The 19,513-nt window shown below is 32.8% G+C and overlaps 1 protein-coding gene across 1 annotated transcript in view; it reads left to right on the forward strand.

Moving 5' to 3' along the window:
* The window catches only part of ABCA12 (ATP binding cassette subfamily A member 12), a 165,699-nt gene that overhangs the window by 73,473 nt on the left and 72,713 nt on the right, over positions 1 to 19,513 (forward strand). Inside the window, exons 6-11 of the mRNA XM_011358645.1 lie at positions 1,055 to 1,240; positions 2,992 to 3,170; positions 8,490 to 8,602; positions 13,091 to 13,163; positions 16,342 to 16,460; positions 17,511 to 17,617. Coding sequence (XP_011356947.1) covers positions 1,055 to 1,240; positions 2,992 to 3,170; positions 8,490 to 8,602; positions 13,091 to 13,163; positions 16,342 to 16,460; positions 17,511 to 17,617 — 777 coding nt within the window. The remainder of the gene's footprint in view (positions 1 to 1,054; positions 1,241 to 2,991; positions 3,171 to 8,489; positions 8,603 to 13,090; positions 13,164 to 16,341; positions 16,461 to 17,510; positions 17,618 to 19,513) is intronic.

The following is a 19,513-nucleotide window of genomic DNA, read 5'->3' on the forward strand; positions in this document are numbered from 1 at the left end:
CTCTGATTCCTCTTTCTCTTTACTATTTTCTGCAACCCTTGCAAGAATGAGTAGAGAAATCATTTTTGGGTGAGCTTATGTGCAACGTTAGGAAAGAGATATGGATAAATGACTAGACAACTTGGCACTTATAGTATATCCTAGAATAAGTGGATCCTGTTTTGTTCCATTACATTTAGAAGTTGAGCATTATAAAGCATAGTATAGATTTTGTGATGTAAACTTAAGGGGACGATGAAGTTAGTTGGCCATCACTCTACAGAGTTACATGAATTCATTATTAAGAAGGACCCATTAAATATTATAACTAAATATAATTAGTTGTAAATATCTAAACAAGTTCATAATGGTGAATGTGATCAATATTAGAGCTGAAAATAGCGCTACATCTGTGACTGGCCTGTACTGTGAAACATATGAGAGTATTATAATGATTCCAAAATGAAAATGCTTTCCAATGATTGCTTTTGGTAATTATATATTCTTATGATTTTCATATATATGTTTTCCTTTTTTCTTCATATGCATAATTCTTAAATGAAGTAATTGCTTTACAAATGAAAAATAAACAAAGTTTGTCCATATATCTAAATAAACACTGTTGGTCTTGAGAATAGACTCTCAAGCTCCTATGTTTTGAAAGTCTTCCAAAGATCATTGCCAATTTCTCATGAAGTGTCATAGAGTTAGGACACCTGAGTCTCTGCTGCTAAATGCCCAGGAAAAACTAAGGTTTTTATGCCTGAATATTCTTGTCAGAAAAGATCTGGTGCATTTGTGTTCTCTGGTCAGAGACAGGAAATGAGTTCAGTTAAATAAGTCATATGAAAATCATTTAAAACATAATAATGACAAGAATGACTACATTCACACATTTTCTAGGTGACTTTTCATGGGTAAATTTAGTGTCTTTTAGTGTTGTTTTAATAATTGTTGTAATGCAGGACCTTAAAATGACTGTTATAAAGATAAGTCAATTTCCTTGAAGACTTGAATACTTTAATATCTACATTTATTAACATCATTATGTTACTCTTCTCACGTACATTTTTAGCTGTTAAAGGAAAATTCAACTTCAGAAGATATACGAAGAGAGCTGTGTGAGAGATATCCAGAATATATTGCTGATTACACGTTCTCTTGGACCACTCTAGGGAAAAATGTTTTTAACAAATTTTGCCTATCCAACATGACCCTTATAGAGTCTTCTCTCCAAGAACTAACAAACCAATTTTCTCAGGTGAGTGTAAATATCTCATAAGTAATAGAAAGAAATGTCTTGTTTTCATTTTTGTATCCACAAAGACTTAACATGAGTCAAAAAGCAAGTCCATAGCCCACATGGACTGCACAATGCTGACTGGAGTATTTGCTGACCTTTGGCATGAATTCATCACACAAGGATTCACACGTAATGTCTAATTCTAAGGAATGTCTACTTTCCATTTAAATTTGCAGAATTGAAATGATTTCAATGTTGAACCAAAATTATTGCATTTTGGTTAATGTAGAAACATGTTTGTAGATAAAATATGATTTTGCTCTATAGTGATTGAAGACTGTTTCCTCTGAGAATGAAGATACTCAGAATATAATGTAAGTTTACTAATTAAACTATTAGCGCCATATAATGCTCAGAAGTTAGAATAATGGGTAATCTTTTAAATTTTTCTCACTAGCATTAAATCTAATTTATTAAAATTAATAAAAGTTGATTTTTGATGAAACTAAATATTCGTCTCCCCCAAATATGCACTAGAACCAAGAAATTTCATTCTATGGAGTGCTAATAACCACTTTTATATGCTAGTCTTAAACTACAATGTGAAAATAAAACACCAATAATCTACATTTAATGAAACCCTACATACAATGAAAGATCATAAAAATACACAGAAATTTTATAAACAGGAATAAGTGAAACATGTCCACTTATAATGTTTTCCCTTTGATTCCCTGAATTTTATTGTAATAATTTTTTAAGCACAGAATGCTTAAATTACCCTTCAGTAATCTAAGTTTTCCAACTGAACCAGATTAGAGACACTGTTATAATAATCCCAATCCAATGGAGAGCATTTCAAATTCTTTCTTAAGAAACTCAGCAGTTGTGTAGATGTGTGGTTAAGAATACATTGTAAATGTGTGGTTAAGAATACATTGTAAATTTGTAAATATGTGGTTAAGAATACATTGTTCAAAATCACATTCTCAGCATGAAAGACTTTAAATTAAGACAGAACAAAGGCGTGACTTTACTAGTATGAATAAGCTTATTAATAAAATTGCTTTGGATGGGAATATAATAAAGAAAATACTTTAAATTCTAGCTGGGTCCTGTGATATAAAGCAAAAGCAAAAGTCACGGTTTTTGTTTGCTTATAGTACAAGGTATGGTTATCGCATAAATTCACTCACTGTAGATTATTATAACTAAAGTTCCTGGTGTTGCCACAGTATTTTGGAAATATTGTATTCCACTGAGTATTTGTAATTATAATAGTGAACATTTTCACATATATATATATATAATATATTTATATGTATATGAAGATACATACATAAAGTTTTAAAGATTCACCACACAAATAATAAATAATATAAGATCTACTAATGAATATAGAGAAGATATGTCTGTAGCTCCCAAATCAGATCCTAGAGAAAAACAAACATATTACTGAGAAGCAAATTCTATTTTAAGAAATTAGTTTTAATTTCCCAAAATACAATTTAAAATATTTTATATAAATGCAGCTCTGTTAATTAAACTTTAAAGATGCCAATGTCTGTAGGAATAGGAAAAAAATGCAACAATGTTTAAGAATATTAGAAATGATTATTGTTTTTCCAAGTAAAAGATGACTTCAAATTGAATGAAAATCTGAAAGAATTATGTAAAAATCTAAATGTTTGATGCTTTCAAAGTTAGTAAGCCATGTGATTACAAGTATTGAAGTCTTATTTTGTCTTGTTTGTGGTTTAATTTTTAAGATATCAAGAGATCCCAATAACCAGAAGACAGTATTTCAGGAAATGGTCAAAGTGCTAACCTTCTTCTCACAAGTGCAAGAGCAGACAGCTGTGTGGCAGCTTCTCTCTAGTTTTCCAAATATGTTTCAGAATGATACGACACTAAGCAATATATTTGAGGTTCTTCAAAATGCAAACAGGTAAGAAAATGTAAGAATTAAGTGGATTGTTACTATTCATTAAAAAGCCCTTTTTAAAAAATGTTACCTGTAAAGATCATTGGTAGGTAGATAGTTTAAATATGGAGCAGGTACTGTCAACACCTTATTGCAGATTTTACCAATGAAGGTAACGGTATTAGTTAAGCAAAGAAGAAGCACACACTGCAGTCATTAAGGTTATCAAAGTGTACATGAGGATTGTTAGTTGGTATCTTAGAGCTTCTGAGAAAGAGGTATATAGCAGGACCAATGGTAGATTGGAACATTGGCTCAGACTTATTCAGTGACAAGAGCTCTGTGTATCTAGCATTTAAATTGCCCAAGAATAAACTATCTCATTGGGTTTTGATTGATAGCATCCAATATAAAACAACCCTGTTGGTTAAAGTTTTGAAACAAGCCACCTCAAGGAGATTGGCCTCCCTCATGTGCAACCAGACTACAAATAATCTTTCAAAGTCTGAATTTTGGGTTGGTTTATTTGACAAAATATTTAAATATTTTTACAGAAGAAATCCCTTTCAAGACTGCTTTTCCTCATAAAATGATCAGAGTGTGGCCAGCATTTAGACTTTAATGGACTGGTACTTAGGTTTTGACTGTCTTGTCTAGTTAATTTTAAAATGTGCATTAAAAAAATCAACAACTAAATTAACAGCTATTCATTATTGAGTGCCCATTACATACCAGATACTTTACTCGGCCCTTTACACATATTACATTAAATTCTACAACTAAACTATTATTTATTTTATAAATGAGGTAACAGAGAGTCATAAAAATTAAATATTTGATGATTATACAGCTAGTAGGATTTAAACCTGAGTTTTCTAACTCCAGAACCCAAGCTGCCTCTCTACTATGTCATTAAAAATACAATGTATTCCATCACTGATGTCTAAAGCACCAGACAAGAGTGTCCTCATCTTCTTTGGAAAAGTTCCAAGAGCTTATGTTTGTTTAAAGACCTTATAATAAGCCCTTATGTTGCTACATAAATCTCACTTAATATTCACAACAGTGCTTTGAGATCGAGACAACAGATATCCCATTTTATAGAAGAGTAAACAAATCCTCACAGAAGTCAAATGACTTCCCCAAGTTTCTACAGTTAGTGACAAAGGCATACGTCCTATGTTCTTCTTACAATAGCATGTCATAAACTAATCAACAGAAGGAGTAATTTATTAGGAAGTTTCATTCTCCATATTTTTCCGCATTTTAACACTTAGGGAAATTTTCACTCACCCAGAATTTTGACACTTGATCTTCTTTCTCCTTTTATATTGTCTTAGAAAGCAAACAGGTAAATAAATTGAAGGAGAGGAAGAATCATTGGAATCGTATAGTGTAGCAATGAAAAGATTCAAAATAAAATTCATACCACAGTGAGATATCACTATACACTCATTTGAAGGAATTAAAATTTTGAAAGATGGACAACTCCAATTGTTGGAAAAAATATAGAGCAAGTAAAACTCTCATACATTGCAAGTTACAGCGTAAAATGATATAAACATTTTGGAAAACAGTATGACATCTTCTGATGAAGTTAATAGTAGATCCATATAATGTAGCATTTTACTTCTGGTTATTTACTCAAGAAAATGAAAACATATGCCAACATGAAGACTTGTATGCTAATGTTTATAGCAGATTTATTCACAATAGCTAAAATTGGGGGACAGATATCCAGAAACAGAATGGCAAAAAATTATAGTTTATTTATACATTGAGATTTTACTCAACAAGAAAAATAAACAGATTACTGAACCACACAACAGAATAAATCTTTCAAATACTACGCTGGTAAAAGAATCCAGACCAAAAAAAAAGACCACATATTGGATGTGATGATATTGTATTTCAGTTATATGGAATTCTCAAATTGAAAAAATTAATTTATAGTGTTGGAAATCAGATCAGTACATCCTGGAACAACTGTTGGGAGCATAAAGATATTTTGGGGAGGTTATCAAAATGTTTTGTATCCTATTAGCATGGTGGTTACATGATTATATACATTTGTCAAAATGTATTGAACTGTAACCTAAAATAGTTACATTGCTTTGTATGTGAATTATACCTCAATGAAATTTGGTTAAACAAAACAAATAAAAAGCAAAAGTCCCACAAAATAATATTCAGTAGTACACAGAGCATCCAAAAAATACATTAGGGTCAAAAACAAATAAACAAAAATACTTCAGGCATTATTTTGGTAGAGTAAATTACATAGAAAGGACATTGCACTGTGACTTTTTAAATTCTCTTAAAATTTAAAATGAAATTATGCATGTTATAGCATTATATAATAGAGCATGCTGTTATGGAATGATTATAAATGTAAATGGGAGTACATGATAATAAAGAAAAAAGAAACAACTAAAAGAAATAGCTTCAAATTCTTTTTAAAGCAGATGACATTCAACTTTTAACTAATTAGAACAATTCATTTTTTAAGTAGTCAATTTTTATTTATTTATTTAATTTACTTGCATCGCTAATTTATAAACTTGTTCTTTCTAATATGCTAGCTCCTAGCTACATGTGGGTTTTGATTTAAGCAATTGAATTTTTAACTTTAACTTTAATTAATTTAAATTTCAAATACTGACACTTGCTTCAGTAAATGGTAAACCTTTTAGTATTTTTGAAACAATGTGGGTACTTGGACCTATTTTTTTGCCTGTAAAAGTAATAAAATCTTAATATAGATTAAGTATCCTCAAAAAAAATTTTAGCATCTGAATTGTATTATTCCATAAGTGTAAAATACATGGTGAATTTTGAAGACTTAGTACAATAAAAGACTTAAAATATTTCATTAATAAATTTTATATTGATTAGATGTTGAAATAATAATTTTGGATGTTTGGAGTTAAATAAAAAATATTATTAAAATTAATTTTCTTTTTTAACTTGACTACTAGAAAATTTTAAATTGAATATGTGGCTTGTGTTATTTTTCTGTTAAAAAAGCCCTTTATAAACTTATTTTTAAACAGACAGTGTCATTAAAAGCCACCATTTCCTCACAAATGACTATATTTTATCACCAAATTATAGTTTCATCAGTTTATCTCACTCTATGACCACCATAAAAATTTTTATCATTCCCTCCAACAATTTTTTTTTTAAGTTGCAAGTTGTTTTATAGCCAAATCACCCAAACCAGATTATATAATGTTAAGGTTATGGCAGAAATTAACAAAAATGAGCAATCACAAAAAGTTGAGAAGTGTATATGAAAAACATTTTCATGATTTTCACCATTTGTGAGGAAGATTTGAGATGTGAATCATGAAAACTCTTTTTAAAATTATTTTTATCAGGCAACTTGTTTGGGATAACTTTCATTTTTATTTGATGAAAATAAGAAAAAAATCTATGAAGTAAAATAAAAATATTCTGATCAATGATTTAAAGGGTTTTAGAGAGGATGAGGGCCAGATGTTACTATTAAGTTGCAATTTATTAGAAAAAGATGAATTAAGTCTACTGACATTTTATTAATGATATTAATAATAACAATGCCGACAGTTTAATGAGATTGTTAGGTATTCAGTCTTTGAAGGTGTTAATTTGGGACAACAGATCAGGTAAGTCAGGCAGAGGGCCAGGTGAGCAGAGATCTGTGACCGAGACTGTTTAATTGGTTACAGTGGTCATCAGAGTTCAGAAAAAACTAAAGTCTGAGAACCAGGAAATTATTGGGGCAAATATAAAAATGCCTGAGGTATCAACTGTTTACACAGAGCAAAGATGAAAATATTACAGTCATGTCTCTATACCAGACACACAGCTGGCATAACAAGTTGACAATGGCTATGGGCTCTATGCAGAAATGTTCTGCCCTCCTCTCCACCCCCATGTTGGTGCAAAGTTTCTGTGCCAGAGGAAAGATGTAGCATGGCAAGAACATAAACTTTGAAATTAGACAGAACCAGCTCTTCTTAACTACTAACTGAATAAAATTGTGTAAGTTACTTAAATTTTTGAACTTTAGTTTTCCCATCTGCAAAATAGGCATATAAAACTGACTTTATGGGATTATTAGAGAACTAAATAAAATGATACTGTATATACACATATATGTTTATGTATGTTTATATACATATACACTTATATCTATATGTATATCCTAATATTATGCTAGATACTAGAGGAAATTTCAAATTTAGCACTCTTCACTCATAGCTAGGAAGCTAAAAGTAAGATAATCTAAATATTAAAAATTCCGAAAATATTGTAGAGTACCATGAATGTATACGCACACACTGTTATCTGTTGCTAGAATGAGCCTTCAGTCGGCTAAGATACGTAGGGAAAATCTATTAGCTAATTTGTACTAAATTTAATATTACAATGGCAAATTGTTAACAAAGCCTTTCGTTCTAGTTACTACTCATATAAATTAAAGCATTGCCTCACCTTACTCTTTTTAAAAAGTCCAGGCCAGAAAACCAGTGTACAAAAAAAACACCAGTTATTTCCTCTGCATTTTTCATAGTATTTGTGAGATTCAGAAGTATATGTACAATGCCAGCATTTTTTAATGTACCAATGACAAAAAGAGGATTACATTTCTTAAGTAACTAATTGTGTTTTGGAAATATGGAATGAACTCAAGCATAAGTGAGTTTGCTGACTGTCCATCTCCAATGCAGACTGCTCATCTTACTGGTAACATAATAATCCTGGGAAGACAGTGCCAGTTAGTCTGGATATTAATTTTGAGCTACCCCTGGAGTAGTGCCTATGGGCCACTTAAAGGATAGAATGCAGTCTTTAATTAGGGCAAGCTCCTTTTTTTTTCCCCAAAAACATTACCATTTGTTTAGCGAAAGGTAAATATTTATCAAATGCTTAAATAATAATTATTCCTGAAACTGGGTCTTTTATCTGGGCTTGATTTTTAATAAAAATATCCAAAATTTAATTTTCCTTTTAATTAAAAAAAAATTGGTATCTTTTCATTGGAAGTTGCTTTTCCTAACCACTTATTTTTAAGTCTTAATACAACTGATGTAAACTCTACTCCCTTACTTTAAGGCCTTTGAGTCCCAAGGCTTTAGAGTCCTGGTACATGAAGCACTCTGCATGATTCATGAACATTTTGTTGAGATTTTTGTGGATGAACAGACAAACAAGTAATTAAACAATGAACGTAGCATCTCGTCTTTTTATATTATAAGAATAATTTCCTAGATTGTAGATATTTTCTCCTCGAATAACCTTTTGTTTCTGTCTACAAACCTTGAAATGCAATCTGGTTTAATTGTTTTTCAACTCTAGTGCGCTGCTGGCGGTGCAGAAGGTTTACCCACGTGTCACAACTAATGAAGGTTTCAGAACTCTTCATAAATCTGTTAAACATCTGCTGTACACGCTGAACTCCCCAGCTCAAGGTATCATATTTCCATCGTACCGTATTCAATTCTGTGTCACAAAGCCCACTAAAAAATATAAATAGAGTGCAACCAAAGTAATCATTTATGGATGGTATTATTCTTCATTGAGGACATATGTTATGACGAAATTTGGACATCTAGCTAATCAAAGTGTGGAGAAAGAGAGAAATGGATGGAAAAGAGGCTGTGACTTTCTATGGGTTTTATTTAGGTGAAATAATCTCTCTTAGCTTGTAAAACTCTGTTCATACTTGGTATAGAAAATAAGTATCAGGGTAAACCTCAACAAAAATTTCTACCAGTACTATGTGGAACAAAAGCCTATACTGAATTGCTGTATTTTTTGCCCTTGTTTTCAAATTTTAGTTTTTTTAATCGGAATGAATCTTTTATCAGTAAAAACGTACACCTTGACCAGCCATCTTGAAAACGCATGAAGGATATCAACATGAATAGATCAGTATAAATCTATTGTCAATCCCAGTAAGACAAGCTATAGCATGTTGCTAGTAAGTCAGAAAATATTACGTTTGCATATGCAGAATAGCATCATATAGCACACACATGGAAATACAAAACATCTGCACACAGACACATACAGAGAGAGATTTGGGGCTCTAAGAAAGAAATCTCTATTCCCTGAGTAAAATGTTTGGTTACCATTTACCTTTCCTGCATGAGTCTAGAATTAGGTTTTTCCCACTGAATTTGTCAGCTTTTAAATACGTAGACTTTACTTTTGGATTGCAAATAAGTATCCTGAGAGCATCAGGTCACAAGCTGATCGTTCATTTTAAGGTCTTAAGCCATTAGTTTCCATACGAAAAGCAGGTTTGGAAAGGCTTTAAAGAATTCTCACTGAAGAGGGTAGAATACTCTTGGATACTAATTTCTGGTAGTCTAGAGCATTTTTTTTATCTACAATTACAGAATTAAGGACTAGCTTTCAAGATTGTTGTTAAATTCAACAGTCTTAAGGAACATTGAGGGCGGGCGGCGGGGCGGGGGGAGCGGGGAGGGGCAGGGAAAGTTTACTCTTTTAAAAAAGTTCAGGCCATAAAACCAGACAGTGTACAAAACAAACACCAGTTATTTCCTCTGCATTTTTTATTTGCATTTTGAAGACTCGAGAACTTCAAGTTTTTCCTTACTATTCTTTTTCTTTTCATCTTCAGACTCACACCTTGTAATTATACAAGTAAAAGGATAAAGTTAAAAGTATTTTTACAAATGACAAAAGCTTATCAGTGCTTTAGAAGCCAGAGAAGTAAGCAGAACTTCTTATTAACTGAGGCACAACACATTTCTCCTGGTGAACAATATAACTCAGTTTTTTAATATTTAACAATGGCCAAGTCTAATGCCTATGAATATGTTAATGATTTGGGCATGTATTAAAACATGTCATTGGATGGTCAAGATGGCAAGGAAATACATCAACGAAATATGTTTTTGTTTGAAAATTTGATATGTTTATATTTGTTTCTTTTTTTCAATTTCCTACCCTTGCAACTTCATTAGTCTGAGGAAATCAATGGAATAACATTAATGTCAATTCCTAAAAATTATAACCCCAAATTCCTACCTACTTTGGGTAGAAATTTTGTGGCCCTTGAAAAATCCTGGTAGGTATTTCTGGAAATCCTTCAGTAAACCCAAACTTGTCATTAAAGGCTGAACCAGTGACTCATTCAACAGCACGTGGTCTCTAGCCCCAAGCACAGCCTTCTGCCACATTGCTCAGGCCAACATCTGCTTAGCATTCGTGACATTGAGCAGTATTTGTGAAGTGGACACATTTTCTCTCTTGGCTTTACATTCGATTAAGCTGAAGTGAGTGGTATCTCATAGCAGAGATGCTCGAGTCCTTTCTAATATAGGACAGGATTGAGATGGCTTTGAAAGTCTCGCACCACTTGTTCAAGGAAGTAAAAAAAGGTAGTATTTTTTATGTCACTGATAAGTGCTTTGTTATCTTAAATCCCTTTTATCATCCAAACAATCCTATGAAGTATAGTTATTATTCCATTTTATAGACAAAGAAACTGAGGCAAAGGAAGAGTAGGCATTTTGCCCATGTTATAGATCCAGCAAGTATACAGAGGTTAAATCCTGGGCCTGTCTATACCCAAATCCAGGTCCCTTAAGCTGTTTGCTAGATGAACTCACTCATATTTACTCTCTGGGACACATGCACACTTGCTTCCAGGATATCTCATGCAAGAGCCTGCCACCACCAAACCCAGGATGGCTGCACTTTCAGCCACCAGTGGAGTCTGGCTCATCATGCCAGATTCCTTCCCACATGATACATTTTTCCATGGCCATCCCCAAGTTCCTCTCCACACTCTGATTTCTACAACCTCCCCCACCCCATGTCGACTTCTGATTCAACCTCCATTATGAACACACTTCAAGGTTTTTTTAGGAGCCTCCTCAGCAATCATGGAAACATGGAGATGGTAATAAATGCAGGGAAAGAGGGTTGTCTGCTAACTTCCTGTCTTAAGAAATCTACTTCTCAGCTCTGCCTCAGCAAGAATCCCTGCTTTACAGTTTAATATTTAGCATTTCCATTTATAAACATTGAGTTTTGAGAGCAAAGATTACCTTAGTGATTCATTGAAGTTTGCTCTTTTGCAAAGTAGTAAATTACATGAAATTACATCTTTAACTAGAAAGCCATCCTGGCGAGAAGAGGTTATCTGTGCGCTAGATTTCTTTCTAGGTTTATGGGCACCATTTTTAAATATACCTAATTCTATAAATTTAAAAAAGTAAAATCTCACTTTTTAAAGGTCTGTGATATTTCTCACTTCATTAAAGTCTGTTTAGTACAGTATTTCTTCCAATATATTTTATAGTCCAGAAGGAAAAGTAGCAAGAGGGAAAAGTTCCTATTAACATTTAGGATCAAGTCTGTCATTGATATGCACAAAGTTAATTTCTATTAGTTACTCGTCTTAATAACTTGATGAGGAAGAGAAACTCCGTACAATATATTATGTAAATGCTACTGAACTTGCTTGGTATCACTTAGAAGTTCAAAATGAGCAAGATTTGGTCTTAGAAAAATGATTTTATATACTTTTACACTGCAAAAGCATAAATCACAACAGAATCCTATTCTTGATAATTCTATATATGGATAATTCTATAAATAATTCTATTATTTATTGATAATTCAATAAATAATCAATATTGCCATTATTAATTAGGCTTATCTATTCTGCACATCTTTGTTCTTGATCCTTTAACTCAGTGATTCATTGCTATCATTAGAGCAATATTTAGCTGCACCTTGAGTGGAGCACAGGAAAACTGAAAAACCACTCTGCCAGTTACTAGGGATTGTGCAAACGTTGTTCAAACATGACTGATGTGGAGATAGATAATTCTGTGATGCTCTTTACATACATGCTAATTTAAATAAACTAAATGATCAGCACCAGAAAGTATAGATCAGTGCATAGTTTTGTGCTAGGATGTTTTTAGAAGCTTTTAAGACACAGTAACTAGAGATAAAGGGAGAGCTTTAATGCTGGTAATAAAATTTCCCATTGAAAGAGATTAGGTCAATGTTAACAATGACAGCACTGAAATGTACTGGATTATTTATAAGAATAAGTAGTGTCTGAAGAGAAAACTGAAATAAGTGATACTGTTTCCTAAAGGGGTTGAATAAAAGCATTGGATTTATGATGTTTTTATTTATGCAGTAGCCATTTAAGGTATTTTCATGTTCGATTTTTCATGTGAATGCTGTTACACATTTACTCTTTAATGATACAATGTTAAGCGGCAAGCTGAATCAGCAACCTATTTAACTTCTAGGGGCAATTCTCAGTGTTGAATTGGATCTCCACATATGGTTTCCATTAGACTCAACTTAGTGATGACCTTCCACACTCCAGACCTTCATAGTATTTGAGACCGCTGAAAAACGTTCTGTTAAAATGAGCCAATTTGCATTCACAGCTGCATTCAATTGAAATCAGTGGCTGCTTTTTGAAAGATGAAAACTATGGATTAGCGATGGCAGATGTTCCTAAGTTCTATACGACTGAAGGCAAAGAAAATGCAGTGATCTATGACTGAAATTGGCTTCATTTGATTAACAAGTTGCACAGTAGTCAATCTGCGTTATAATATTCGAGAGTTATCTATGCATACAGGTCTTAAGATAAAATAATGTAGCATACAGATCTTAGCATAAAATAATGTAATGATCTGGTGAACAAAGAAAAAATTTGTTAGAAATGCATGTACTTGACCAATGGGTTTATGTCGATCAGTAGGCACTTACTCCCTGTAAATATCCTAAATATTTCCAGACCTCACTTGTGAAATCCTTTGGAGAAAAATTCTGCAGTTTTTCTGCATTTTCTCCCTATTAATTTTGACCTGGAATGATTTCTGCTAAGAAAAATAAATCCTTTAAGCAAGCATGTTAAATATTTACCTATATAAATGTTATTACTTCAGGTGGCTCTGATAATACAACACATATGTGGCGTGAAGATGGACGGTTGCTTTCCCCAAGCAGCCTGGCTGCACAGTAAGTCTTTCTCTGTTGATTTGTTGGTTTGTTTCTAAATTGATTGGTAACTTGGCTGAAACAATCAAAACAATTCATAGACATTTATGTGTGTAAGACCATGAAATAGAAAAATCAACTATTGACTTACCAAAGGACATAGTTGAATTGTAGTGAAGTTGAAACATATTAGCATCTCTTTTTCCATTCTAAAATTGCATAACTAGATCCAATATGTCCTGCCTGGATTGGTTACCTGGTGTCTATGAGGAAAATCTAACTGGAGGCCTAATTTCCATCTCTTTTAAGATCTTTCGTCATGAAAAATCTAGAAGTCTGCAATTTTTCACATTACTATTTATTTGGGTTTTTAAAAATTAAAGTATTTCTTATGACCAGTTGAGGTAATGTAGAAATTTGTTTCAGTAGTATTCAGGTAGCAAAATTGTTTATAGGTAGTTTAATTTGGACTCTTATTGGAGCATGTAAATATGTCATCCCAGAAACAGGCAGTGGAAATGACTGTAGTGATTTTGGCTTCTAAGGACCATTAATGTAGGGAGTTCCCTATAGTAACTGAAGTAATTATCACAGGCAACGCAAGTAGCAATGCAAGCTGTCATCTGTAGAGGTGAATTGAAATAAACTCCTATAATTCAAGGCAAATTTAGAGACTAGATAATCTGTTATATAAAGGTCATTTAGACCTGATAAATTGAAATTCTTTGACTTTAGTCCCAAAGGATACATTTTTATGCTAATGGAAATTTGTACAAATAAAACCAATAGAAGAACTTATTTTCAGCCATTCATTTCTTTGTCTACAGTAGAGTCTGTGCAGCTGCTTATAAACTTTCTATTACTTAATGAGAAGTTCTCCAACTCTGGGTAATTCTAGGCAAAATCCTTTTATAAACAACCTCCTCCTATTTCTGCTCCCACCGTTTTTCTGCTCTCACCGTTTTTCTGCTCTAAGGTAACTGAATTAGGTGCTACTCCCAGAGCAATGGAGCAGCCTTAGGACTTTTCCTCCTAGCCTGGAGTTGGTCTTCCAAGTTGCCAGCTCTTTTAAACACATTCCCTACATAGCCTTCAAAAATAACTTAAAAAGAAAGAAAGAAAAGAAAACCTTTGAATTGAGATAACTGGATGCTTATTGCTGAAGGCAGGTATCTTTATGAGAGCCTTGGGGCATCTACAGCGTCGATAATGGTAGTGCTTCAGACCTGCAAATTCCACAGCAAGCTAGTTAGTTGCTGACAACTAGCTGACAGTTTATTAGGAAGAATTCAATACTTTAAAGATGGTTCTTGTTGAGATTGATAAAACTAAGAGATTTCTTATCTTTGGACTCCTTTCCATCTCCACTTTAAAATTAGCACAAAGTGATAATATTTGGCATAAGATAAAAAAAAATCTTTGGTCCAGAATTTTCTAAAGAAATTTGCTCAAAAATATTTCCACTCATAGCCTTCTCTCTCCTCATTATTTCTGTTCTAAGGTTATCCTTTTTATTATTTGTGTGTGTGTGTGTGTGTGTGTGTGCATCTGTGCACACTCATGCATGCACACATCCATTACCTCACCTTTTATTGTAAACATTCTTTGGCAATAGGTACAATTATATATATATTAAAAAAATACATAAATTAAACACTTCGAAGGAATAATTGGATGTTTATGCCAAAACAGTGGCACATAGATATGGAATCTTAATTTGGGGGTGGGGGGGTATATTAAATCCAATCTCAAGAATGTTCTGTATGAAACTAAGAATGGCTTAGATGATATTTCAAGGACATTTCTAGCCTAAAATGCTTGAAATTTTATCATGCGAATCTCTCATGCCACTGTATCTGAAAGGTTAGTCCAATATTTTGCTATCGAACACTGTCCCAAGATGGAAATGGCTCTACGCTATAATAACTATGACAGAGAGGAAGACAAACACAAGAGAAAGGCAATATTGGGAAGAGAGTCTCTGGTCAAAGAAATGCCTCAGCAAAAGCAAGATGGTTTGGGAATTGTAGCTATTTTTTTTATTATGAAGCTATGAACCGTGTTTAAATAAGGATCAGCCATCCAACCAATTAGCTGTCCCGACTGCCAAGTTAGAGACTTCTTGACGTAGATTTTTGCTTTCTTTTTGAAGTTCCTCAAGGACCTAGTATAGCTAACCCACACTGAAACACCCTGCGACTTTTTAAATGTTAATGTAAACACTTTCCTATGTGTTCAACAGTCAGGCCAAGATAACTCTCTTCTATTAGCATTTGAAAATCTAAGTTAAATATCTGACAAAACTAGTTAATTTGTGTATTGTACAGTTTGATTCAAAGTAGATGGTCCCCAAATCAGCCATTGACATTTATTCTATGTCTACAATAATAAAATTCAATAGTAGACATTAAAGGAAGAAGTTAGAAAATAGAGAAATGGCCTTACAGTTGATGTGACAGGGCATGCAAAACACACACGCATTTTTTAACTCACACATGTATGCCTCAAAAAATCTTAGGCTATGTCCTCATATGCTTGTCGATTTAAAAAGAAACCATGAAGTGGTTAATTTGGGAACACTGAATTGGTTGTTTTTTAAAAAGAATCTTACAGTGTTAAATTGGATGTCATTATTTCTTTTTAATCACAGTGAAATAAATTTAAATTTACTTAGAGAATGTTATAGGTGTAGAGGATCTAGCAGATCATCCACCTACCTCTCATTTGATAACAGAAGAAACTGAAGCCCAGAGGGAGTTTGCCAGAAATAGAGGAAAAGAAAATAAAAGACGGGAAAAGAAAAATATGCAAGACTCACAGGATGTACTTATACAAAAAAATTATTTATCGTTTACCTGAAATTCAAATTTAACTGGGAATTCTGTATTTTATCAGGCACAATTTTCCCAGTGATTTTTTTCCTTTACATAAATGTGCTGAAAAATGATCTTAATATCACTTATGATTAGATATTAAATGAAGTATAACTATAACTCCCATGGAAAACATAAGTACTCAGTGACCCCAGCATCATGCTGCCATTGTGCAGCTGGCCTGGATAATGAAAGATGTCCCACTCCAGTGTTTCAAGACTAAAGCCAACCCATGCAAACAACTAGGAACTCAAACGATCTCAGCAAAAATGGCTTTGCTTTATTTTTATGTGACTTAATTTACATATTCTTTTCTAATTCTATAGGCTCCTAATACTGGAAAACTTCGAAGATGCCCTCTTAAATATATCAACAGATAGTCCTTATATTCCTTACTTGGCATGTATAAGAAATGTCACTGACAATTTGGCCAAGGGATCACAAGGTAATACTCTTCTTAATAGTTAAAACACTGCTCATGGTTTCTAATTCTCTTCTAAAGTAATAAGTCTTTTAAGATATTTGCTTAAAAAAGAAAGACAATTTAAAATTCTTACTTTCCATATGTATCAGTTTCAGTTTGGTGGTTTGATATAAGAAGGGAATATGTAATCATATTATTATATTATTACTTCTCTTGCTGCTGCTAGTACCACCTGGCTACCTGGATAAACCTTAATGTATAATGGCCATATAATGGATAATGTCCTAACTGCCACCTGGAAAACTTTCCAAAGGTCCAGAGACATTAGGGGTTCATACAACCCTACATGACATTTTCTATGCCCTTAATAATCTTAGTTGTCAAAAAATAAAGAATGAGAATACAGACTTCGAAAAGCAGATGTAAATTACATAAACAAAGGAGTTTTTGTTGCAGACTATTTTTACTCCCTACACTTACATACTTTATTTTCAATTTTCTGCCTACATGGGCAACCATGAAGATTGCATTTAATCAGATGTTTCTTTTCTTTTTCTTAAAGATAAAATATTTTCTCACATATTATAGATGTGCATTCTCTTTTCTTACACCAAAATCATTTTTCCACACTTAATGGCAAGCAAATAGTACAACAAATAATTAAACATGGTCTCCATTTAGCAGGCATGAATTAATTAAGGTTGCAAGGGCATGTTTGTGTCACAGTGATTATACAAACTATTCTCCCCCAAATGCTTCAACTTAATAGTATATCCAAAAGTCATAAATAAAAGCATATCCCGTTTGCAAAGAGCCAAAACTGTTTAACACCTTTGCTAGAAACATTTTTGTCTCTAAGCAGAATATCTATGAATATTTTAAAAATAATGAACTCTATAGTTTCCATGGTTCAAGGAAAGGTTAAAATTTCACTCTTCTTATATTTAGGTTGAACTAGGCTATTATCTAAGAAAAAATGTAGTAATAAATTAGGATAAAGGTATCTTTCAAATGGGTTTTCTAAATGACCTTGCAATTCACAGAAGGTAACTTTTCTTCCTTCCTTTACAGAAAATTTAAGACTCCTGCAGTCTACGATTCGATTTAAAAATTTTTTTCTTCAAAATGGTTCCTATGAGGATTACTTCTCTTCACTTCCCGAAGTGCTGAAATCAAAAGTAAGCCTTGAAAGGAAAAAAAAAAAAAAAAAAAACAAAAAACTTCAACACTTCCTGTAGTACTCTGGCAAGATGGCTCTTAGTTTAAGTTTTAAACCTGTGTCTTCATAAACACTGGTTCTATTTTGACTTGGTATTTATGATAGAAAAGGGTGACAAAAGTGTTCTGGTTTTATGTAATGGTATTTTATTTTTAATCGGTGGATAACTCTGCATGAAATGACCCATAAGAGCCTAATTACACTATACATATACATAAAGGAATGATTAATAATATAGTTAGCTCATTAAGCTTCATGATTTGAAAAAGCATTCATAATATTATTTCTAATTGGCGATGACCTTAATTTTTAAAACTGTAAAATTTTATTTCCAAAAGCTGATGTTTTAGATTTCAGTGTATAAAAAATCTCAGAAGTTGACTAACCTTAGTTTTATTATTGCCATCAGAAGCAGAAACTAATAATTTATATTAAAGAAAGAGAAAAAAATGAAACAAAAAATTTAGAGCTCTGTAATTTGAATTGGTTCATGTTTATTTGTCTTATTCTTTGTTTAGCTCATGCATGTAGTATGCAGGTTATGATGAAATTCATTTCATTTCTTAAATAACCCTATTAAATTTTGAAAGCAGCTTTTCTAGTAAGAACAGCAGTTTAATTTGAGTTATGTAGCCAGGGATAAAGTAAAATTAGAACTGGTTTATTCAGAGCAAGCAAGATGACTTGTTATATAGTCAACATGGCATAATTAAGCAGGCATCCAAAACACATGTCCATGTATATTATAAATAAATATGCTAGTTGGATTACTTACCTTTCAGTCTTAGTCTTCTACACAAATCAAAATTTCAAATGTACTTAATTTAGCACTATCTTAATTTGTTTGTGCAAATGAGAAGGAGATTATGCATTCATCTATAAAATTCCTACTCATCCTTCAAGGACGAGTTTAAATGTCACTCCTATAATATTAGAGTATCATCTTTCTTCCTTTTCCCCAGCCAGGCTAATGACTTTGTGCGCATTTATTTATCCATACTTTCATTCCATCCATCATCTGTGCTCTCATAATACTAATCTATTTCTTAAAAGATATAATATGTAACCCCAAAATGTTTATAATCAATCCAGTGGAGATGGAAAAGCAGATCCATAATTACAGTGAGAAAAGTGTTGGAAGGGCAGGATTCTGTGTGTGGAGGTAGAATGTCTAACTCAGATTGCAGGGGATGGAGGTAAAGAGAAAAATATTTATGGAGAAGATAATGTTTATACTGAGTTTGCAGGCCTGTGTAAGATTCGTTTACAATCCCACATTACAGACATAGAGACCTACATTTATAAGAAAAGGTATGAACATGATGCACAGATATAGGTTACCTGGAGTCATGTGTCCAGCTGGAGCATAAGCTGCTTATGAGAGAGGCAAGAATGGGGCTGTAGGGACGGGGCCCAGATCCCAAAGGCCTCTTTATGCTTAGTCAAAGAATTTGAATCTAATCTTAAAGTTGTGAATTTGAGGAAGGTGACATTTGCATTTTAGAAAGAGATCTCTCTGGGAGAATCATAGAGGATAAACTGGAAGAAAGCCAAATAGGTGATATTTGCAGTAACCTAAGCAAAAAGCAAGACCCTGCACTATGTCAATGGCAGAGAATAGAAAGAAGAGGCAGTTTCAAGAGTATTGTAAGAATTTGAGTTGACATGAAATAGCAGCCCGTGGGGTGTGAGGCATAAGAAAGAGTCCCTGATGATAGTGAGATTCCTGGCTTTTGCAACTTATTACTTAGCATTATAATTTGTTATATACATAGAGTTGATTTCCTTCGCTAGAGTATAAACTCAGATGAAATTATGCCTTCTGCATCTCTGAAGCCTCTGTCACATAGTAGGA

The sequence above is a fragment of the Pteropus vampyrus genome, unplaced genomic scaffold, assembly GCF_000151845.1.
Source record: "Pteropus vampyrus isolate Shadow unplaced genomic scaffold, Pvam_2.0 Scaffold42, whole genome shotgun sequence".
Taxonomy (NCBI): domain Eukaryota; kingdom Metazoa; phylum Chordata; class Mammalia; order Chiroptera; family Pteropodidae; genus Pteropus; species Pteropus vampyrus.